Source organism: Drosophila miranda (genome assembly GCF_003369915.1).
Source record: "Drosophila miranda strain MSH22 chromosome Y unlocalized genomic scaffold, D.miranda_PacBio2.1 Contig_Y1_pilon, whole genome shotgun sequence".
Lineage (NCBI taxonomy): Eukaryota > Metazoa > Arthropoda > Insecta > Diptera > Drosophilidae > Drosophila > Drosophila miranda.
Window position 1 is genome coordinate 21,691,181 of NW_022881603.1, and position 24,025 is coordinate 21,715,205.

Sequence of the window (24,025 nt, forward strand, 5' to 3'; positions counted from 1 at the left end):
TTGATACAGCGGTCGGTTAGGTATGGTAAACGCGGTGTATTGGCGTGAAGACTCCTCTAGGGGAATTTGCCAATAAGCATGCTTCATATCGAGTCCCGTTATGTATTTGGCAGGTGGCAATCGACTGAGTATCCCATCTATATGGGGAAGGGGGTATGCATCTTTTCGGGTATATTTGTTGATCTCTCGAGAATCAAGGCATAACCTATTCTTGTTCCCTTTCTTTACTAGGACGCAATTGCTACTCCATGGACTATTTGAAGGTTCTATTACGCCCAGCTTAATCATCTTCTCTACTTCTTCGAACATCACTTTCTCTTTCGCGGGGGAAATGGGCCAATGTCGTTGTTTGACGGGTACTTCGGCATTGATTACCATAGAATGTTGTATTAGAATGTGTGTACGACCTAGTCCGTCGCATTCATATGACGGGAAGGTTCTTATTACCGCCTCTAATTGGTTCCTTTGTTCTTCATTTAGGGAATGCATTTTAGGCTTTTCCTTCATAATCGTGTCGTCTCTATTCTCCAAACAGCTCACAGTTGCTTCTCGGGTCAATAATTGGGATAGAAGACCGAAATCTTTCCAAAAGTCAACTCCTAAATAAAAATCTTGCTTTAAATCTGGTAGGATAAAGAACTCTACTTCCTTAACTATTTTACGGAATTCAATCGGAACCACCAATTTGGACACTACGGTACAAGCTTCGTTGCTGGCAGTGCGTATGGTTCCCAAACACTTCTGAGATTGTGGGTGATGTGCTAAAAAGGTTGCTGCTCTCCCACCCAAACAACTAATGGTTGCTCCTGAATCCAGCAAAGCCTTATAAGTTTGCCCTACGATCATTACCTCCGTGTACAATCGGTTATCTGAACTCAGAATAACTGCTGAGACTAAACGTTTTTGAACAGATTGGACCTTTTTCCAGAACGCTCGTCTCCGGACCGTCGATCGTTTGGGCTTAACTATCAATTTAAACCACGTATTCACATTTTCTGAATCTAACTCTTTGCTCTCCATCGTTTGAGTCGCTACATCTATACCTGTACAAATTTGGTGTAGTATCATATCCGGTTTTACGTCAACTACCCCTTCGAAAAGCCCTCTTAAGGTAGTTGGTTTACTTTCGTTTAGTTGCTGTTCTTGGTCGGATGTACTGACTGGGCTCCGGTCGGTACATCCCGTTTCAAGTTTTTCGCTGGGTTACATTTGAGGCATCGAGGTTTATAAATATCCTTAGCACCACCCCCATAGCAGAAAATTCGCCTTTCTCCTAAACAATCATCAAAACGATTCCCTTCCTGGTCGCAGTTCCAGCATACCAGTTTCTTACGATAAATCTGCGAAACGTCTTCTTCCTCCATATCTTCATTGTCCGTAAGTATTTCTGCTACATTCGGTTTGCTGAATTTACCTCGTGGAAAAGGGTTATGGTTGTCTTTACAGAAGTTTTCATGCTTGCGAACTTCTTCTCTCAGGCCAGTTCGATAACTGATTTTGAGATGCAAGAGTTCATATCTGAGGGCCGTTTTTGCGTTACGTTTTAAAATGTCTACTAACTTATTTTCGCTAACCTCGTGTGAGAGCCTGGACACTAATTCTTCGACGGCCGTCTGGTAATCGTCAAACGATTCACCCTCTCTCTGACGGCGTTTTCTAATCAACTCCCACAAGTCGAAATCATCTTTAGCATCATCGAATCGTTGTCTAAACGAGGCAGAAAAAGTTTGCCAAGAGAACTGTGGGTTCTTTCTATGGAAGTTCCAAAGCGAGAAAAGCAGATGCATATTGTCACAGAGTAATTCGTAATCGTTATTTAAAGTGGAGGATGTAAGTGAACGAACCCTGTACAGGAATTCGTCGACGTGCATAGCGTCTTTGGATCCGTCAAACTTTAGTCGCCAACTGGCTAAGATATTAGCGGCCTTCCCAGGAGCTATTGCCCTGTTAGAGACATTTGGATGTGGTAATCCCCTTTCCCTTCCATTTTCTGAAGACAACGAGTTTCCTGTTATATTAGGCTCGTGATTTTGCCTTGTCGCTTGCGCAGGCGTGCTATCTGAAGCTATAGTCATCCTACCTAATTGTCCGCGTAGGTTTTCTTCGATCAAATTCTTAACGAATGAACTTAGCTCCACCATCATATCTTTCTGCTCACCTTTTATCAGGGCTTGTATAACCTCAATGGTTCTTTCCGGCATATCTCCTTCGCCCGACCTATGGCTGATACTGCCCAAAGAATTATCCCGAAATTGTTGAGACTGCAACCTAGTATGCATCCCTCTGCGCGATGTAGTTCCCCGTCCCTGTTTAGGCCTAGCCCCTCTTGACTTTTGATGTCCTCTCTCTAAGGCGTTTGACTCCGGGTTGGATCCCCCTTCTAACGGCACTATACCCGAACCCATGTCGGGTGGTAATTCGGCTGCTAGAGTATTCTCATCAAACGAAAGTTCCTCCGGATTCAACTCCGCCCTACATACGGGGCAATTTCTGTTATTTTTCACGAATTCTTTCATGCAAGTATCATGATACCGGTGCCCACAAGACGCAGTACATATTAGTTGACTTCTTCTTATGGCTTCTTGACATATACCACAGATCTGCGCGTCCACGTCACCCGACGCCTTGCCCCCTGGGGGACGTTGTACTGGTGACATGTTAAGGTAACCCAGTAATACGAGTTCTGATCACTAAATGTGGAAATCCCTAATTATAGGACCAAAGCTTCAATAAATTCTACAAAATTTTCCTAAATACCCAATATTTGTCCTTTTCGAGCTTGACTCCGTCCGATATACGCTTTCTCTTGTCGCCGGAATATAACCTCAATGAAATCTAAATTGGTCTATGGTATGTTTATGTGGTCAGTAACCTTGGCAATGGCTAATTTCCAAATCTATATCTAGAAAAATAGACTTCCGAAAGCCATCGAAACTCTTCCTTCATAAACTCTTTTGGGGTTATCCTATTATAATTTGGCCGACCTATCCGCCTTTGTGAATAGCTGTCGTATATTCGCAAATTAATTCTGGTAACAAAAAAAATATCAGTTTCCATCTCTTGCTACCTGGCGGATTCTATTTGGTTAGGTATTCCGAAACTCAGAATCTTAAACCCAAAATTCCATCAATATCCTCCGTTACAGTAGTTGGACGGGAATTATTAATTTTAATGTGGAGTTTAAAATTGCAACGAGCAAAGTTTTTGGGGGTTTTAACCAGTAGTAACTCGTACTCTGGCCCCACGTTGGGCGCCAATCTATGTAATGTGCCAGAAATTCATATTCGTAGAGGTGTGAGATTGTATGTACGGATGGAGGTTGTACATAATTTTTTTTGACGGTCAGACACCAATAGTATAGCAGGATTTCGGAACGTGTACCTCTAGCTATGCTCTAACTAGCTCGCCGGAATGTCGTGGGATCTTTCCTACTCTCCTATCTGCTATACGAACACATTCGCAAAGATGTTTTAGGTACACTTGATTTAATGTTCAAAAGGAACTCTACAAAAGAAATCAAAAAGAAAATAATGTGAATTTTAACTAACTGTTTAACCGACTACCGACAAATAGTCAGGCTATATTCCGTCGCTCTTGGGGAACTCAGATGACTTTGTAGACTTATGTGTAGAGAATATGGCGTAAAAGAAATTAAATTGGAAAGAAGAGAAAAATATGATAATTATATAACTAGAATGCAAACGTGAAAGAAAAATTAGTAGCCGATCCGCTTTAATTATGGCACGGCTATGGTTGTTTTATATACCGGAATAGAAGTTTTATAAGACAGATATATATCTCGAAAATACTCGAGAATTCCGTTTAAGGAAGTTCGTAACTCACTCATACTTTATACGAATTATCCGGCGTGTCCGTTGAGCTCAAGGGGCGACGTAGGAACATATTCTGAGGAAGGGAGAAAAATTATGAATATACAGGTCTTCACTTCTAATTCGGATGAAACACCGATTTTCTTTCCATTTCCATACCCGTACGACGACGATTTGCCACTCAACGGCTGATCTTAAAAAAATGTGGTTTTCATTTGCGCTAATTTCTAATTATGGGTAATTATATACATTATTGGTTTTTTTTTTTCTCTTTAAATCTATACAATACAAAAATAGTTAGTGCGTAGCCTAATCTTTAATAAATGGAAAATCTCATGACGAGACTCAAAACTAATACTTTGGTACATTTTCACACGACGACTATTAAACGGCAGTGTGGATCGCCGCAGAATAATGTTTTATTTTCACAGTTTGAGAGCCACTCCACACACTGCGAAGAACTACATGCGAAAGCCTTAGCCGCGCGCTTGAGTCATAAGCGAGAAGGGTGACGAGTGCGGCATATTAGTTTCTCCTAATTCGCAAGAAAACCATTCTTCTCGTCTTACTCCAAAATGTACTTCAGATCAAGTATGCCTCCACATAACTTCGGGTTTCACTCTAGTATATCTTCGGACGGCTCTTTCTGGTTTATTTGGTTGTAGTTATCGTTGGTTTATGTAGATGCTGGTTCCTGGGAAATCCGAGGTCTTTCCCAGATCTACTAAGAAATCGATGGACTTTGACGACCTCGTTCTTGGAGGGGGTCAATTGGTTTTTCTTTCCCAGTGTCGAACGTAGTAAGATTTCCAGCCCTATGATACGAGACTGTTAAAGCTGTGTCACTATTGTAAGGTCCAAATACCTTTTATTTTTCTTAATCCAAAAGGAATAATGTAGTCCACCAGAACTTCAATTTACTTGGCACGTGTTTTATTGCACAACGTTCTCAAATTCACTTGGATATATATATTTGTATAAAAAGACACATCCGAATTCGCACAGATTCACTATAGCAATGATCTAGCCAGAAGTTCTATTACTTGCATTAGCCCTTACGATCGGAACTTTACCTTCCACAACCAACGGGGTAATCGTACGATTTTAGACAAAGCTTACACCTTGCTTCCCTAGATAACGGAGTAATCGTACAATGCTAAGCAAAGCTTACACATAGCTTCCACGACTAACGGAGTAATCGTATGATTTCTAGTAAAGCTTTAAAACATAACTCCCACAGATCCACGCTGCTTCTCTAAATTAGACATTAAGCTCTTCAATGGAAGCTTTAACTACTGCTCTCTTGTAATTGATCTCTTATCTTGTTTTTGTAAAGAGCAGAGTTAATGTTAAACGCGAGGGCCGTACTTCCCAAGCTGTTCTCTGGAGTTTTAGAGTCACAACTGGCCACTACACAAGTTCGGCAGAGCTACCGAGATGGAGCTCCCAAGCTTGCAGTGTCGTGCTTGACAGTCTGGAAGTGATATGATGAGCCATCCAATGCTGAACATCTAGATTCTTGAAAGAACTGAGACAAACCGTCGCAACATTAAGCATATGTTGTTTTCCGATCTGCGCCATCCTTTCTGAAATTACGCACCGTTTGATTAACCCTCGCAATGAGATTTGTCTGAATAACACTGAGATTGTCGATCTCCACCTGAGGATCGGCTTCGAGGTCGTGGGACTCGGCTGTTGACATGTTGCTGTTATATGTGTATGTACCTTTCTCACCCTTAGTTGCACTCTCTTTGACCTTGTACAAAATACCCACAACGAAACACTTACTCTGGTACTCGGGAGTGCTTCTCTTTGCTTAAAGCGTAGCTTAAGAGAACTTGCGAGTCGTTGTTGTTGGTGTTGTCCGAGCGGAGAGCAGAAGCTGTGCTACTGTGAGCGTTGAGTTGAGGCCTTGTGTCTAGAGATGATGTGCAGCAACAGAACGCTCGTTGGTCTCTTGGTCTCTGCTTTGCACGAGAGAGAGGCTGCTGTCTAACCGTCGGCTTGTGTTGTTGTTGTGTGCTGCAGTGAGGCTACTGTCCAGGCGCAGAGCTATCGTCTGGTCTTCTTTGTCCCTGCTTCGTGCGAGAGATAGCGGCTGTTGGATAAACCGTTGGTTTGCGTTGTGTTTGCCGTTTACAGTTGCAGCCGGTAAAATATGATTTTATTTTACATTTAACTGAACGCGGAACGAGGTAGAATCATATGCGTATAGTACGAATTAAACGCGGTTCCCCCCAAGGGCCACCAAAAATGTTGTGAAATCCTCGATACGAGATTTCAATGTTGAGCAGAAATGCTCTGGGGAATCTTTGCGTTTAATAATGTACTACACGATATAGACAATTCGAGATTTATTCATTTGGACCTTACTTAACTTAAACTTTAATCTTAATCGCGTATAGAGTACAATGTAATGGGTAATACGGGTTTAAGCGCGGCCGGCTGCAACTGCTAATTGTCGTTGTGATTTCGTCGACACGCAAACGAAGACTCTTCATGGTGATCGGAGACGAGGTTACGCCGCCCTAGCATGAAACGACGCCGTTCTCCGAGTGGGCAATCGCAGTTAGAGCGCTCTCACTCTCTTTGTAGTTTAACCCTTAGAAAACCGTCCAGGGCCAGTTGATAATTCGGTGGGGGGTGAGTCTACCTTGACCCGCCTATGTCCTTCGGGGCCGTGGTCTTCCAGGCGTAGCGGGTCGTGGTGTAGAGCGATGCTGGTTTCCCGTGGGGTCGTTCGCTCTGATTGAGCCGCACTGCTGTGCATTTCTGATTTGGCTCGCGTCGATCGTGTTATATTTTTAGCGCCGCCGGGTCCGTCTCGGTCGGGGCTTAGATGCGTTGTCCTTGTATTGCTGCTGGGTCTGGCGTGGTCGAGGCTTCGATGCGTTGTCCTTGTATTGCTGCTGAGTCTGGCGTGGTCGAAGCTTAGATACGTTGTCCTGATGTTACTGCTGGTTCTGGCGTGGTCGTGGCTTAGCTCCGTTGTCTTGGTAGGGATACTCTGGGTGGTTTTCGAGGCAGACGGACTGGCCCTGGGTGTGTCCAGCGGTGTCGCAGTCGTCTCCGTCGAATCTTCGTTGCTTTGGGTGTTCTTCGAGGCGGACGGACTGGCCCTGGGTGTGTCCAGCGGTGTCGCAGTCGTCTCCGTCGAATCTTCGTTGCTTTGGGTGTTCTTCGAGGCGGACGGACTGGCCCTGGGCGTGTCCAGCGGTGTCGCAGTCGTCTCCGTCGAATCTTCGTTGCTCTGGGTGTTCTTCGAGGCGGACGGACTGGCCCTGGGCGTGTCCAGCGGTGTCGCAGTCGTCTCCGTCGAATCTTCGTTGATGGTTCTGGCGTGGTCGTATCGAATTGTGGGTCGGGTTCGGGTGGCGTTGCTGAGTCTGGCGCGTTCGAGATCCTGGGGCGTTGTCATGGTTACGTTGCTGGGTCCGGCGTGGTCGAGATTCCGGTGCGTTGTCATGGTTACGTTGATGGGTCTGGCGTGGTTGGGATTCTGGTGCGTTGTCACTGGTACATTGCTGGGTCTGGCGTGGTCGGGATTCTGGTGCGTTGTCACTGGTACGTTGATGGGTCTGGCGTGTTCGAGACTCCGGTGCGTTGTCATGGTTACGTTGCTGGGTCTGGCGTGGTCGAGATTCTGGTGCGTTGTCACTGGTACATTGCTGGGTCTGGCGTGGTCGAGGTTCGGGTGCGTCGGCTTCGTCCGGTGGGTCGCTGTTGGATTGGTCGAGTGGGTAGGAGCAGCGGATGAGGTCGCGGGACTTTCGTCACTAAAAGTAACCATGCGGGGCCGAGTCGAGGATGATGTGGGGATCGGGTTGGTTTCCCGGATCGCCCGCTGGGTCAACTGCAAGTACGCTCGTCCGCATTGTATTATGGCCTGGACGCCGCAAAGTAAATCGAGCCCCAGTATGATGTCGTCCACTACCATAGGTAGGACTAATAGAATCACCCGCGTTTCCTGTTGATCCAGACGTACCTTGACCGAAACTGCTTGCGTCACCTCCTTTGCTGTACCGTCCGCCAGGCGGACGGTAGTCCTTATATTCCGTGCGTTCCCTCCGGTACTTACTTCATGAGCGATGCGTTGACTGACGAACGACCGCGTTGCTCCCGTGTCGAGGGTAGCTGTGAGCGGTACTCCTTCGATGGTAACTAGCGCGGCGATCCTGCCTCCTTCCAAACTTAAAGGATGAGTTACTCCTGGGGGCCATGGAGGTATGTCTCCGATCGGATCCCTGACGAGCGGAGACTCGGCCCGTTTCCCGACTCGGATAGCCTACAGCAGTCGATCGTCTGGATGCCGCGGCGGCCACACTCCCAACAGAATAGCACTCGCCGATTCCTGCATGAACTGCTGAAATGACCTTCCTCCCAGCAATTCCGGCAGGCCCGGCGTGTGTTCACCGGCCGGTCTCCATCCTGGGTCACTACGCGGCTTGCCGTCTCGGCGCTCCGGGAGGGCCCGGTTTGGTCTGGAGGGGCATGCTGTGGGGTGGATAATCCGGGTCCTTGGTATGATGGCGTTCTGGTTTTCGTATTTGGGCGGTCGTTAGCTGGGTGGGTTTGTTCGCGGTCCCGCGTTGTCTCGTACGCTACTATCAATTGGGTCAGTTCTCGGAACGTCTCGAACTCATGTCTACGGGTGAACAGTTGGTATTCCGGCCGAAGGTTCTCGTAGATCCTGTCCAGCTCCCTGGCTGGAGAATACTGAGCTCGTTGCATCATGAGTCTGAGGTCGATCAAGTAGTCCTGAAAGGCTTCTCGGGTCGTTGGCGACGGGAGCGGATCGTATCTTCCAAGCGCTGAAAGTATCGCGGGGGTAGGAAGAACTCCAAGAACTCCTTCCGGAACTCGGTCCATGGCTTGCCTTGCCTCTGGAACGTCCTAAACCATCCTTCTGCCTTGCCAGTTAGTAGCCCGGAGATGGCTCGCGGCAGTTGTGCTGGGCTTCCGCCATATGAGTCGACCCTTTCTTCCAACCGTTCGATGAAAGCCAGCGCATCCGAGTGTCCGTCGAACTTCAGACCCCAATTGCGCAGTTTATCGGCCAGGGCGGCGAAGGAAATTTCTTCCCTTCCGGGTCGCGAAGTTCCGGCTTCCTCGGGGAAGCGGTGCTGGTGGTGATTGTCACCATGTCGTCGGTCAGTCGTGGTTGCAAGCCGGCCAGAGTCGCCGTGAGCTGCACGTGGGAACTCGGGAATTATGATAGATAGAGGCTGCTCCGCACAGATCCCTTCCTTCCGCTCTCGCTGACTCGGTCCCGGCGACGGGGACGTGTTTCTCGGGCTGGGCGCGCTGTCGAAGACCATTCCGAGCTCTTTGATCCGTTTTTCGTTGGCAGTCGGATGCTCACCGCGCGAAATAAAGGCCGAGATCCGGCTGCGCAGTTCGTCCACTGTCCCGGTTTCACCGAGGCCGAATTGGGCGGCGATGGCCTGCAATTCGTCCTTGCGCCGATACGAAATCCACTGTACCCCCATGTCAGAGCACGGTGGTCGAACTGTCACTTCGAGGTCTTTCGCGTTTCCGACGGTAGTATCACGTATTGACCCTCCGGTAGAATCTTTTCTTAGGTAACGCACTGAATACCGGAGTCCTTGGGGCTAGTCACGGAAGCGCGTCGTATGCACGGTTAACACGGTTGTCCAGTGGAGGCGTCCTTGGCGTCCTTGCTGCTTGGGGTCCTGGTCGATAGTCCTTGCTATCGTTGTCCTTGGAATTGTCCTGACTGTTGATCCTGGCTAGGCCGGTCGATAGTCCTTGCTGTCGTCGTCCTGGGGATTGTCCTGGTGGTCCTGGTCGTGCTGCGTTCGTTGATTTAAGCGTTGGATCTCGTCCCGTGTTGATGGCTGAACGCTGACTGATCACTTCGAAGGCTGGGCGTTTACTCTCCGCTATCGTTTTGTAGGCTGGGCTTTGAATGATCACGCTGAAGACCGTGCATTGAATGACTGCTCTGGAGACCGGGCGTTGACTGCTCGCGCTGAGGGTCGGGCATCGACTATTCTCGCTGAGGGCCGGGCGTTGACTATCGGCTATTGTTTTGTAGGCCGGGCATTGAATGATCACGCTGAAGACCGGGCGTTGACTGCTCGCGCTGAGGGCCGGGCATTGACTCTTCTCGCTGAGGGCCGGGCGTTGACTATCCTCTTCTGGGTCTGAGTACGAAATATATAGCCGGGCTGGTTGGTCTCGCTCGGCCTCTACCGCTCACGACTCGCTGCTCGCCGCGTACGTGTCGCTCTCTCTCTAGCGATTTCTGCCCAGCTTCGGCTCGGTTCTCTTTCTCTGCCGCCTCGCCGCGGCGCTCTCCTCCTCATGTGGGCGCAGCGGCCACGTGCTGACGCCATTGCTAGGGAGGTTAGGGAAGCCAGCCTCGGCTGTACGTGAATAATGGGCGACCTCACGTGCGGTTTTTTTTTTCAGAGATATACAGCTATTCTTGTCCTAATGATTCCGACTGGCCGTGCTTGCGCATGGTACAGTCCCGATTCCCCCTGCTACTCTTTCTTCTGATCGACTGTTCCACTTAGCGCCCCAAAACATAACGGAATCCCGGAGTCCCTGCTCGGGCGCCATCTGTAAGGAAGCGATCCTGGGCTGGGGTACATATCTCAGTCTACTCCAGGGTCGAAATTACAGCAATATTTATAATTTGCCGGGACTTCGTATTTCGGACCGACGATGGGGGACGGGGCCGCAGTCCCGCGGACGGGAGCGATCGTAGCGTGGGACGGGGCAGTTGGTTTCACCGAGAACACTCCGGTTATCGCCGAATAGCGCCTTCAGGGCCCCACCGAACTCAGAATCAATACGGAGGTCTTTACTATGCGATAATACCGACAGGTGTCGCCGAGAGTACCTAGGCTATCGCCGGACAGTACTTACGGGACCCCGCCGGCCGGAGAGTTACTACGAAGCGGAAAGGGGGACTATGCTATGCGGGAATACCGACAAGTATCGCCGAGAGTACCTAGGCTATCGCCGGACGATACTTACGGGACCCTGTCGGCCTAAGAATTACTACGACGCGGAAAGAGGAACTTTGCTATGCGGGAATACTGACAAGTATCGCCGAGAGTACCTAGGCTATCGCCGGACGGTACTTACGGGACCCTGTCGGCCTAAGAATTACTACGACGCGGAAAGGGGAACTTTGCTATGCGGAAATACCGACAAGTATCGCCGAGAGTACCTAGGCTATCGCCGGACGGTACTTACGCGACCCTGTCGGCCTCAGAATTACTACGACGCGGAAAGGGGAACTTTGCTATGCGGGAGTACCGACAAGTATCGCCGAGAGTACCTAGGCTATCGCCGGACGGTACTTACGGGACCCTGTCGGCCTAAGAATTACTACGACGAGGAAAGGGGAACTTTGCTATGCGGAAATACCGACAAGTATCGCCGAGAGTACTTAGGCTATCGCCGGACGGTACTTACGGGACCCTGTCGGCCTAAGAATTACTACGAGGGTCAGGGATATCGACGAGCATCACCGAGAGTGCCTAGGCAATCGCCGGATAGCACTTACGGGACACTGTCGAGCTAAGAATTACTACGGGGGTCAGGGATATCGACAGGCATCACCGAGAGTGCCTAGGCAATCGCCGGATAGCACTTACGGGACACCGCCGAACTAAGAATTACTACGGGGGTCGGGGATATCGACAGGCATCGCCGAGAATGCCTAGGCAATCGCCGGATAGCACTTACGGGACGCTGTCGAACTAAGAATTACAACGAGGGTCGGGGATACCGGCAAGCATCGCCGCGAGTGCCTAGGCAATCGCCGGATAGCACTTTCGGGACACCGCCGAACTAAGAATTACTACGAGTACGAGAATACCGACGCGTATCGCCGAGAGCGCTTAGGCAATCGCCGGATAGCACTCACGGGACACTGTCGGGCTAAACATTACTGCGAAAGCCTTTATCATACAGGGCAGGTATCGCCGAGAGGGTTTAGGCAATCGCCGGACAGCCCCTTCGGGACCCAGGGAACTACGGGGATCAGGCGAGACACCAACAGGAGTCACCGGGGGCGCTTAGGCGATCGTCGGATAGCGGCCTCGGGACCCTGCGGGGTCACAAACTACGGGATGGGATCATGCGGAGGGAACGCCGACAGGTATCACCGGGAACGCCTAGGCAATCGCCGGACAGCGGCCTCAGGATCCGGTCGGGCTACGAACTACTGGATGGAATCACACAGACTCGGGCAAGAGGCGGGAGGAAGGGCAGGGAAGATGAAGCCTCGGGCCTCCAGGTTCCCTAGTGTATAGATTGTTGGTGGTCGTGCTATGTTTCTGTTATATTAAATTTCACTTTATTCTTTCTGGGTTCCCTACCTATCGCACCGCTCAGCAGCCCGTGTGCACGTCCAGAGACTCGCTTACCCCTGAACTCCCACGCTTGTATTCGTCGAAAGCCTCCTCTTCCCCGTGGGTGCAGCGTAGATGCAGGATCTCCTCTCCGTAAGTGTAGTATCGATGCAGGGTGTTCTCCCCGTAAGCGCAGCGTCGATGCCGGATCTTCCCCGTGTCACTGATAGCGTTGGCGTGGATCCGGGCCGCCACGTGTTTTTTTTTACTTTTTCCTACGCCACTCGAATTTTATCCGCGAACACGTCCGACTCCTACGACTGCTTCCAAACGACCTTTCCTTATCACGTTTTCCCAGCTCAGAGCCGGCGTTCTGCTGGCTCTCCGATCCAGCGTCAGCGTGGGCGGCTAGCGTCGTCATCTTCCGCGGCGGCAGAGGGCTGGCGCCGTCGTTCGCCGTCTACGCTGCGCCGGTGACTTTCGTCTCTCTGTCTCGCTGCTGGCGCGTCGGTACTTCGCTTTAGTTTTCCGCGTCTCTCTTCTGCCGTTGCTGCTGTGGGCTTACCGTTCCAGCGCTTCGTTGCTGCGTCGACGCTGGCGGCTTATCTTTTCGGCGCTTCTCGTCTTCGGCCGTCGCTGTTGGCTACCGCTTCGGTTCATGGTGTATTTCTCTCTCTCTTTGGCTTCCGCTGCGTTGTTGTTGTCGGGTTTTGTTTCTTGGTGTACTCCTCCCCGTTGCTGCGTCGATGCCGTTGGTTTTCGGTCCTCGGTGTATTCCTCTCTCGTTTTGGCTGCTGCTGCGTCGTTGTTGTTGGGTTTTGGTTCTGAAAAGCCAGTGGCGTCCGCCGTGATCTCGACTTGCCCCCCCTTTAAAGAAGATAATAAGCTACGTGGGGCTTAGAGACCTCTCGGGCCGTATAATATATAAAATTAATGTTAGGTAGCCTTCGTGGCCTTCCCCCTCCCCCCCTTAACATAAAACTGAAAAGTCAATAAAGAAAAGTCAAAAATCTTAATTCTAATAACGTAATCTCGGGTCCCTCCAATGGGAAAATGACGGCGAACTGATGGGCGGAAAAAATGTGGGTGGAGCGTACGCTCCCTCACACCCCCTCCATACTTCGGGGGTGCCGAAGAGTGTTGGTGACGGCCCGGCTGCCGGTTAAATTTTTTTGCGGAAGCAAGTGCCATCATGGACCTCCAGTCGCCGGACTCCCAGTCGGTAGGCGCGATCGCGTAAGAATACGGTGATGGCGTGGGCGGCTACGAGGGGAGGCGGGACATCATCTGACCCCGACGGGTTGGCTGGTGCCCACTGCTGGTTCGCCTGGGGCGCGAAGCCCAGGCTCATGAGGGACCCGGAATCGGACCCTCCGTCGTCGCGTTGGGGTCCTACTTCCCCCCCTGTATCGCTTGCGTGGGACACGTCGGAGTAGTGTGGTCCAGCACCGTCCCCGGATTCGTCCTCGTGGTGTACTGCTGGAGGGGTGGCTGCCCGACCTTGACCGGCCAGGTTCCACTCGGCCCAAAGGGGCGAGTCCCATTCGTTCCCGCGAGCCAGTGGGTGTCTGTTCCCTTCGTCCTGCAGCGTGGACGCCAGGCTTTGAGCGTCGCGTATTATCGTCTCGTGCTCGTCGGTGTCCGTTGTCGCGTTGTCGTCGTCGATGGCAGCCCCATAACTCCCGAACCAACGGCGATTCAGGGCGGCGACGTCGTGATTGGGCGCCGAGCGGACACCTGCGGTTGCGAAGCGGCCATCGGGCTCTACTTCCTCTTCGGCGTCGGTCCCCGGGTCCTGGGTTTGTTGGTCGATCCACCCTTGGATGGCTGCCGCGCGCTGGCCCCATGGCATCCTGTCCTGTTGTCGAAGTGTCGCCTCTCCGACCCGCCTCAGCTGGGCTTGACGGGAGGCGGATGGCCCATTGGGGTCGACGATCCAGCCGTCGTCGGTCGTCGGCAGGTGCCGGGACTTCAGGCAGCTGGTCTCCGCTAGGGTGTCCCGTCGTATCACCATTTGCCCCTAGGGGGCGAGCTTGCCTTCCGTCTCTTAGACGCTTCATGTCTTCAGTCGATTCTAGGGAGAAAATGACTGTCGGTTAGAACCTGCCTGTCTTAACTAGAAGTATTAATACCCTCCCCCTATCCTGCTTGAGTGGTGCGAGTAAGAAGATGTTTACATTGGGTGTAGTACTTATCTAATCCCATAAGGGGATGTATACGTAGCTTACGGTTTCGTGGGTCGCGTCCCTTACGGGGCGAGGACGTGACAGTAGCGCGCTACCGTAAGTGGCCCTTGCGAAGTCGGCAGGTCATTCAGGTCTCTCCAACGTCGTTGGGTTCTCCTCGGGGTGGTCCACTCCGTGGAACGCCTTTAAGTCGGCTAAACTCGCAGTTTTCCTTCGTTTGCCTTGATGAACCTGTAGTCGAGGTTCACGGTAACTGGGTTAGTCGAGTCTGATCTTCGAAAAGGGTTGCGTTGTCGACCGGCCGCGGCATCGGCTAACGGGGCGAGTTGATAATTCGTTGGGTGCGAGTTGGTCTACCTTGACCCGCCCATGTCTTTCGGGGCCGTGGTCTTCCAGGCGTAGCGGGTCGTGGTGTAGAGCGATGCTGGTTTCCCGTGGGGTCGTTCGCTCTGATTGAGCCGCACTGCTGGGCATTTCTGATTTGGCTCGCGTCGATCGTGTTATATTTTTAGCGCCGTCGGGTCCGTCTCTGTCGGGGCTTAGATGCGTTGTCCATGTATTACTGCTGGGTCTGGCGTGGTCGGGGCTTAGAAGCGTTGTCCTTGTATTGCTGCTGGGTCTGGCGTGGTCGAAACTTAGAAACGTTGTCCTGATGTTACTGCTGGTTCTGGCGTGGTCGTGGCTTAGCTCCGTTGTCTTGGTAGGGTTACTCTGAGTGGTTTTCGAGGCAGACGGACTGGCCCTGGGTGTGTCCAGCGGTGTCGCAGTCGTCTCCGTCGAATCTTCGTTGCTTTGGGTGTTCTTCGAGGCGGACGGAATGGCCCTGGGTGAGTCCAGCGGTGTCGCAGTCGTCTCCGTCGAATCTTCGTTGATGGTTCTGGCGTGGTCGTATCGAATTGTGGGTCGGGTTCGGGTGGCGTTGCTGAGTCTGGCGCGTTCGAGATCCTGGGGCGTTGTCATGGTTACGTTGCTGGGTCCGGCGTGGTCGAGATTCCGGTGCGTTGTCATGATTACGTTGATGGGTCTGGCGTGGTTGGGATTCTGGTGCGTTGTCACTGGTACATTGCTGGGTCTGGCGTGGTCGGGATTCTGGTGCGTTGTCACTGGTACGTTGATGCGTCTGGCGTGTTCGAGACTCCGGTGCGCTGTCATGGTTACGTTGCTGGGTCTGGCGTGGTCGAGATTCTGGTGCGTTGTCACTGGTACATTGCTGGGTCTGGCGTGGTCGAGGTTCGGGTGCGTCGGCTTCGTCCGGTGGGTCGCTGTTGGATTGGTCGAGTGGGTAGGAGCAGCGGATGCAGTCGCGGGACTTTCGTCACTAAAAGTAACCATGCGGGGCCGAGTCGAGGATGATGTTGGGATCGGGTTGGTTTCCCGGATCGCCCGCTGGGTGAACTGCAAGTACGCTCGTCCGCATTGTATTATGGCCTGGACGCCGCAAAGTAAATCGAGCCCCAGTATGATGTCGTCCACTACCATAGGTAGGACTAATAGAATCACCCGCGTTTCCTGTTGATCCAGACGTACCTTGACCGAAACTGCTTGCGTCACCTCCTTTGCTGTACCGTCCGCCAGGCGGACGGTAGTCCTTATATTCCGTGCGTTCCCTCCGGTACTTACTTCATGAGCGATGCGTTGACTGACGAACGACCGCGTTGCTCCCGTGTCGAGGGTAGCTGTGAGCGGTACTCCTTCGATGGTAACTAGCGCGGCGATCCTGCCTCCTTCCAAACTTAAAGGATGAGTTACTCCTGGGGGCCATGGAGGTATGTCTCCGATCGGATCCCTGACGAGCGGAGACTCGGCCCGTTTCCCGACTCGGATAGCCTACAGCAGTCGATCGTCTGGATGCCGCGGCGGCCACACTCCCAACAGAATAGCACTCGCCGATTCCTGCATGAACTGCTGAAATGACCTTCCTCCCAGCAATTCCGGCAGGCCCGGCGTGTGTTCACCGGCCGGTCTCCATCCTGGGTCACTACGCGGCTTGCCGTCTCGGCGCTCCGGGAGGGCCCGGTTTGGTCTGGAGGGGCATGCTGTGGGGTGGATAATCCGGGTCCTTGGTATGATGGCGTTCTGGTTTTCGTATTTGGGCGGTCGTTAGCTGGGTGGGTTTGTTCGCGGTCCCGCGTTGTCTCGTACGCTACTATCAATTGGGTCAGTTCTCGGAACGTCTCGAACTCATGTCTACGGGTGAACAGTTGGTATTCCGGCCGAAGGTTCTCGTAGATCCTGTCCAGCTCCCTGTCTGGAGAATACTGAGCTCGTTGCATCATGAGTCTGAGGTCGATCAAGTAGTCCTGAAAGGCTTCTCGGGGTCGTTGGCGACGGGAGCGGATCGTATCTTCCAAGCGCTGAAAGTATCGCGGGGGTAGGAAGAACTCCAAGAACTCCTTCCGGAACTCGGTCCATGGCTTGCCTTGCCTCTGGAACGTCCTAAACCATCCTTCTGCCTTGCCAGTTAGTAGCCCGGAGATGGCTCGCGGCAGTTGTGCTGGGCTTCCGCCATATGAGTCGACCCTTTCTTCCAACCGTTCGATGAAAGCCAGCGCATCCGAGTGTCCGTCGAACTTCAGACCCCAATTGCGCAGTTTATCGGCCAGGGCGGCGAAGGAAATTTCTTCCCTCGGGGAAGCGGTGCTGGTGGTGATTGTCACCATGTCGCCGGTCAGTCGTGGTTGCAAGCCGGCCAGAGTCGCCGTGAGCTGCACGTGGGAACTCGGGAATTATGATAGATAGAGGCAGCTCCGCACAGATCCCTTCCTTCCGCTCTCGCTGACTCGGTCGAAGACCATTCCGAGCTCTTTGATCCGTTTTTCGATGGCAGTCGGATGCTCACCGCGCGAAATAAAGGCCGAGATCCGGCTGCGATGGCCTGCAATTCGTCCTTGCGCCGATACGAAATCCACTGTACCCCCATGTCAAAGCACGGTGGTCGAACTGGCACTTCGAGGTCTTTCGCGTTTCCGACGGTAGTATCACGTATTGACCCTCCGGTAGAATCTTTTCTTAGGTAACGCACTGAATACCGGAGTCCTTGGGGCTAGTCACGGAAGCGCGTTGTATGCACGGTTAACACGGTTGTCCAGTGGAGGCGTCCTTGGCGTCCTTGCTGCTTGGGGTCCTGGTCGATAGTCCTTGCTATCGTTGTCCTTGGAATTGTCCTGACTGTTGATCCTGGCTAGGCCGGTCGATAGTCCTTGCTGTCGTCGTCCTGGGGATTGTCCTGGTGGTCCTGGTCGTGCTGGGTTCGTTGATTTAAGCGTTGGATCTCGTCCGGTGTTGATGGCTGAACGCTGACTGATCACTTCGAAGGCCGGGCGTTTACTCTCCGCTATCGTTTTGTAGGCTGGGCTTTGAATGATCACGCTGAAGACCGTGCATTGAATGACTGCTCTGAAGACCGGGCGTTGACTGCTCGCGCTGAGGGTCGGGCATCGACTATTCTCGCTGAGGGCCGGGCGTTGACTATCGGCTATTGTTTTGTAGGCCGGGCATTGAATGATCACGCTGAAGACCGGGCGTTGACTGCTCGCGCTGAGGGCCGGGCATTGACTCTTCTCGCTGAGGGCCGGGCGTTGACTATCCTCTTCTGGGTCTGAGTACGAAATATATAGCCGGGCTGGTTGGTCTCGCTCGGCCTCTACCGCTCACGACTCGCTGCTCGCCGCGTACGTGTCGCTCTCTCTCTAGCGATTTCTGCCCAGCTTCGGCTCGGTTCTCTTTCTCTGCCGCCTCGCCGCGGCGCTCTCCTCCTCATGTGGGCGCAGCGGCCACGTGCTGACGCCATTGCTAGGGAGGTTAGGGAAGCCAGCCTCGGCTGTACGTGAATAATGGGCGACCTCACGTGCGGTTTTTTTTTTCAGAGATATACAGCTATTCTTGTCCTAATGATTCCGACTGGCCGTGCTTGCGCATGGTACAGTCCCGATTCCCCCTGCTACTCTTTCTTCTGATCGACTGTTCCACTTAGCGCCCCAAAACATAACGGAATCCCGGAGTCCCTGCTCGGGCGCCATCTGTAAGGAAGCGATCCTGGGCTGGGGTACATATCTCAGTCTACTCCAGGGTCGAAATTACAGCAATATTTATAATTTGCCGGGACTCCGTATTTCGGACCGACGATGGGGGACGGGGCCGCAGTCCCGCGGACGGGAGCGATCGTAGCGTGGGACGGGGCAGTTGGTTTCACCGAGAACACTCCGGTTATCGCCGAATAGCGCCTTCAGGGCCCCACCGAACTCAGAATCAATACGGAGGTCTTTACTATGCGATAACACCGACAGGTGTCGCCGAGAGTACCTCGGCTATCGCCGGTCAGTACTTACGGGACCCCGCCGGCCTGAGAGTTACTACGAAGCGGAAAGGGGGACTATGCTATGCGGGAATACCGACAAGTATCGCCGAGAGTACCTAGGCTATCGCCGGACGATACTTACGGGACCCTGTCGGCCTAAGAACTACTCCGACGCGGAAAGGGGAACTTTGCTATGCGGGAATACCGACAAGTATCGCCGGACGGTACTTACGGGACCCTGTCGGCCTAAGAATTACTACGACGCGGAAAGTGGAACTTTGCTATGCGGAAATACCGACAAGTATCGCCGAGAGTACCTAGGCTATCGCCGGACGGTACTTACGGGACCCTGTCGGCCTAAGAATTACTACGAGGGCCAGGGATATCGACGAGCATCACCGAGAGTGCCTAGGCAATCGCCGGATAGCACTTACGGGACACTGTCGAGCTAAGAATTACTACGGGGGTCAGGGATATCGACAGGCATCGCCGAGAGTGCCTAGGCAATCGCCGGATAGCACTTACGGGACACCGCCGAACTAAGAATTACTACGGGGGTCGGGGATATCGACAGGCATCGCCGAGAATGCCTAGGCAATCGCCGGATAGCACTTACGGGACGCTGTCGAACTAAGAATTACTACGAGGGTCGGGTACCGGCAAGCATCGCCGAGAGTGCCTAGGCAATCGCCGGATAGCACTTACGGGACACCGCCGAACTAAGAATTACTCCGAGTACGAGAATACCGACGCGTATCGCCGAGAGCGCTTAGGCAATCGCCGGATAGCACTCACGGGACACTATCGGGCTAAACATTACTGCGAAAATCTTTATCATACAGGTCAGGTATCGCCGAGAGGGTTTAGGCAATCGCCGGACAGCCCCTTCGGGACCCAGGGAACTACGGGGATCAGGCGAGACACCAACAGGAGTCACCGGGGGCGCTTAGACGATCGTCGGATCGCGGCCTCGGGACGTTGCGGGTTCACAAACTACGGGATGGGATCATGCGGAGGGAACGCCGACAGGTATCACCGGGAACGCCTAGGCAATCGCCGGACAGCGGCCTCAGGATCCGGTCGGGCTACGAACTACTGGATGTAATCACACAGACTCGGGCAAGAGGCGGGAGGAAGGGCAGGGAAGATGAAGCCTCGGGCCTCCAGGTTCCCTAGTGTATAGATTGTTGGTGGTCGTGCTATGTTTCTGTTATATTACATTTCACTTTATTCTTTCTGGGTTCCCTACCTATCGCACCGCTCAGCAGTCCGTATGCACGTCCAGAAACTCGCTTACCCCTGAACTCCCACGCTTGTATTCGTCGAAAGCCTCCTCTTCCCCGTGGGTGCAGCGTAGATGCAGGATCTCCTCTCCGTAAGTGTAGTATCGATGCAGGGTCTTCTCCTCGTAAGCGCAGCGTCGATGCCGGATCTTCCCCGTGTCACTGATAGCGTTGGCGTGGATCCGGGCCGCCACGTGTTTTTTTACTTTTTCCTACGCCACTCGAATTTTATCCGCGAACACGTCCGACTCCTACGACTGCTTCCAAACGACCTTTCCTTTCCACGTTTTCCCAGCTCAGAGCCGGCGTTCTGCTGGCTTTCCGATCCAGCGTCAGCGTGGGCGGCTAGCGTCGTCATCTTCCGCGGCGGCAGAGGGCTGGCGCCGTCGTTCGGCGTCTACGCTGCGCCGGTGACTTTCGTCTCTCTGTCTCGCTGCTGGCGCGTCGTTACTTCGCTTTAGTTTTCCGCGTCTCTCTTCTGCCGTTGCTGCTGTGGGCTTACCGTTCCAGCGCTTCGTTGCTGCGTCGACGCTGGCGGCTTATCTTTTCGGCGCTTCTCGTCTTCGGCCGTCGCTGAATTGATGCTGTTGGACATGATGCAATTATACAAGGTGGTTTCGTCGGGAGCCGAAGTTCGTTCGTGTTGTCCCTTATCGTCAGTGCATGCTTGCTTGTTGATGATGAAGGTTGTTCACGGACGAATTTTTTGATATATTCTTAACCCTTATGTCCCGACAACAACAAAATTATAAAAGCATATAAAAAAAATACCACAGAATTAGAAGTAATCTTTATATATTATGTAAAAGAACATTTTAATATAACTAAAAATGTTGAAGAAAAATTATTAATGGCTGCATAAAATTTAAATATTAATATATCAGTAAAATCATTTTATTTTAAAATTTTAAAACCCACGGGCCTGTTAAGGGTTAATCAACAGCAACATATACCGTCTCACTCACACTCACTATACTATGTGCCCTTCACTCGCACTTATTGCTAGCATACGTTAAGGGACTAACTTTTGCCGACGACCACCTTGTAGAATTGCATCATGCTGTTGGCTACCGTTTCGGCTCTTGGTGTATTTCTCTCTCTCGTTTTGGCTGCTGCTGCGTCGTTGTTGTTGGGTTTTGGTTCTGAAAAGCCAGTGGCGTCCGCCGTGATCGCGACTTGCCCCCCTTTTAAGAAGATAATAAGCTACGTGGGACTTAGAGACCTCTCGGGCCGTATAATATATAAAATTATGTTAGGTAGCCTTCGTGGCCTTCCCCCTCCCCCCCCCCCCCCCCCCTTAACCTAAAACTGAAAAGTCAATAAAGAAAAGTCAAAAATCTTAATTCTAATAACGTAATCTCGGGTCCCTCCAATGGGAAAATGACGGCGAACTGATGGGCGGAAAAAATGTGGGTGGAGCGTACGCTCCCTCACACCACAGAATACCAAACGCATACACATAACTTTCAGAGTGTTTCAGGTTTGACGCTTCACACCGCGTAGGCAGTGTCCAATACACTTATCCGAACGAGTCGCATTCGTTTCTGATTCAATTTGAATGCATATTCAAATAAGGCACCAAAAGGCAGGGCAATCAGGACTCTCAAATATATTTTTTCAAAAACAGCTCATTTCCGGATCATTTCCATTGCGAGTCAGAGTGTCATTCAATTAATCAAGTGTAATGCATTGTTTACCCAGTGATTTGATTTTTTTATCAGCTTTGACCTTACTCTCTTATGTACACAGTATCTACACACATGAATGTTCATTCGAAGCAACTCCCAAGAGAACATTCTGTAACTCTGTTCATTTCTCGCACAGTGAATCATCTGAATGATGAAATTAGTCTGATCTTTAAAACCAGTTCTGATTACTAACTGTTCGAGTGTGAAGCGACTTTTATAATTGCTTTAATTTCCTCATTAACATTTGGGACGAACGCTATCTTTACTCGATTAAAGTGTTTAAACTGTTGCTAGGGCATCCAGTAGTTTTCCCCTAAAATGAATAGTTTTCCCCCTCAGTCTGCGGACTGAGCCGCAAAATGCCTTAAATGCCATGCCGCCCACGCAAACAGAATTCTAGCAAGGTGCTGAGTGACTGCTTCGATTCGATTCCATACGATTTGAGCTGGCAGGGAAATTCAAACCGCAACTGTCAGTCGAAACATCTCCCGTGTCGTGTCTGCCCGCCCGTCCATGTCTTCTTCTCCATCTCCAGGTCCCATGTCAACAGGTACGAGTGTATGTATAGGCAGCCAGCAAAAACCAACGAATAAACTACGGCACACAAATATCGTTTGTATAAACGAGGCAGCAACCTATCTTTATGTTTTGATATTGTACTATATAGTATGTATTGTATTTATTTATACATATGTTGAACTAAAGGGTAATTTATTTCATTTCCTTCTGGGAGAATATTAATTTTTCGATATTTCGCCCGAACGATTGCTGTTGCATGCATCCCCGTGCAACTGCCACAGCCACCCCACGTGGTTTCTTTCTAGGAATCCAACGATCCGAGTTTAAATCTCAGTTCATTGCCAATTATTTGGCAAAGAAAATTAAGTAAATATTTTCAATGAATAAAACTGAAAGTTTCCTCTACCTGGCTCCAACCTGCGGCTTATGTATTTCTTTCATCAGAGAATCAGTTCGGACTGTAATATATGCATACCGATAATCCACATCGTGTTTTAATGCGTGTATCTGTGCTAATGACAAATTTATGTGAAACTTACGCACACGCAACGCATTGAATGCCCCATAAATTAGATCACAAAAATTAGAAAAATACTCGCTCGCGCGAATAGACAAATACATTATATAGAAAAGTGTTGGCCAAATGATCACTTGATCTGATCACTCACACGGTCGAGCAAATCGCGTGAAACGGCCCACAAGAACTCCCCAGACAACAACCAGCCCACACGAAACATCAGAAACACATAACACAACATTGGGTATATGTACAGATCTCTTTGTATCAGAAAAAGCTGGTCCATTTTTGAAGATCGGTTCAGTGGTCGCTCTATTCTCTCGCAAATTGATTGTCATTTCCTGGGGGGGCGGCTAATTTTTCCTGTGGCCACAACTTAAGGCAACATCAACAATTGCCCCGTGTAATGTCTGATAAAAAATACAGAAAAATACAACAAACAAAATCAAACGAAATTGTGTCAAGGGGGCTGCATGACAACAAGCAACATCAGAAGCGGCAGCAAAGCAACAACAAAGAAAATTAAATAAAATTAGTGACTATTTTGCACGAAAATGTCGGCTGGTGGGTAAACAATTGGATGAGGTGGTGGAGGAGACGACAAAGGGTCGGCTGGGGGAGAGCCACAGGCACACACGCGTGAACGACCAGCATTTACCCCAAAACAGTTGATGGACGGCCCGAACCGCTGAACGCCCTGCACACATGCGGCACGCCACTCTCTTTGCTCCACTCTCTGTTTGTCTCTCAGTCTCTGGCCTGGCGCCTGTGGGCGCTGCTGCGGCTGCTGGTGGCATAATGGGGTTTTCGTACGACATTGAACTCGAAAAAAGTGTCGGTGACGGCGGCGGCGGCCCAACTGAAGCGAAAGAGCAACATAGTAAGCTGTGGATAATACCCGACTATTGGTATACCCAGTAATCGCACTTGGGGAGGATGATCCCAAAACCTTCTCTGTCATCGAAGCATCCTTTGAGTTTTCTCTCAATTTGATGTTTCATTTTTCGTTCGACCTTTATTATATTTTGATTTCTAGTAAGACTCTGCTTTCCAGCAAGAGAGCATCCTGAAAATTATACACAATTCGAAATTTTCCGAGGGCTGTTAACTGTTGTAAGCTGTACCCATTCTATGGACTAACGTGAATCCTTTTTTTATTGGTAAATCTCTTGCAGAGGCTGCACCCTTTGCTGGACGGACGAGTAACTAACCAATCGCAACCACCACAACAATTAGGCGCTCTGACTACAATCAGTAAGCCATCCAAAATGGTCGACTACTATCAGGTTCTCGATGTGGCGCGTACAGCCACCGACGGTGAAGTGAAAAAGGCGTAAGTGCAGTCAGAGATAATTCCTCCAGCCACCGTCCT

At 51.2% G+C, this 24,025-nt stretch overlaps 2 protein-coding genes across 3 annotated transcripts in view; one reads left to right on the forward strand and one right to left on the reverse strand.

Moving 5' to 3' along the window:
- Window positions 1-24,025, forward strand: part of LOC117185734 (dnaJ homolog subfamily B member 3-like) — an 89,843-nt gene that overhangs the window by 63,489 nt on the left and 2,329 nt on the right. For both annotated transcript variants that reach the window (XM_033394930.1, XM_033394929.1), the window contains exon 2: window positions 23,829-23,986. In XM_033394930.1, coding sequence (XP_033250821.1) covers window positions 23,922-23,986 — 65 coding nt within the window. In that variant the 5' untranslated portion in view covers window positions 23,829-23,921. The remainder of the gene's footprint in view (window positions 1-23,828; window positions 23,987-24,025) is intronic.
- On the reverse strand, window positions 13,164-19,975 carry LOC117189860. The gene is made up of 2 exons (XM_033394928.1): window positions 19,944-19,975; window positions 13,164-14,237 (listed from the first exon to the last, which is right to left on the reverse strand). Exon 2 carries the CDS (start codon window positions 14,175-14,177, stop codon window positions 13,326-13,328), a length of 852 nt encoding a protein of 283 aa, XP_033250819.1. The 5' UTR covers window positions 14,178-14,237; window positions 19,944-19,975; the 3' UTR covers window positions 13,164-13,325.

Bases quoted from the DNA above. Each gene is read 5' to 3' on its own strand.
- LOC117189860 (XM_033394928.1), bottom strand. From the start codon at position 14,177: ATGGTGATACGACGGGACACCCTAGCGGAGACCAGCTGCCTGAAGTCC.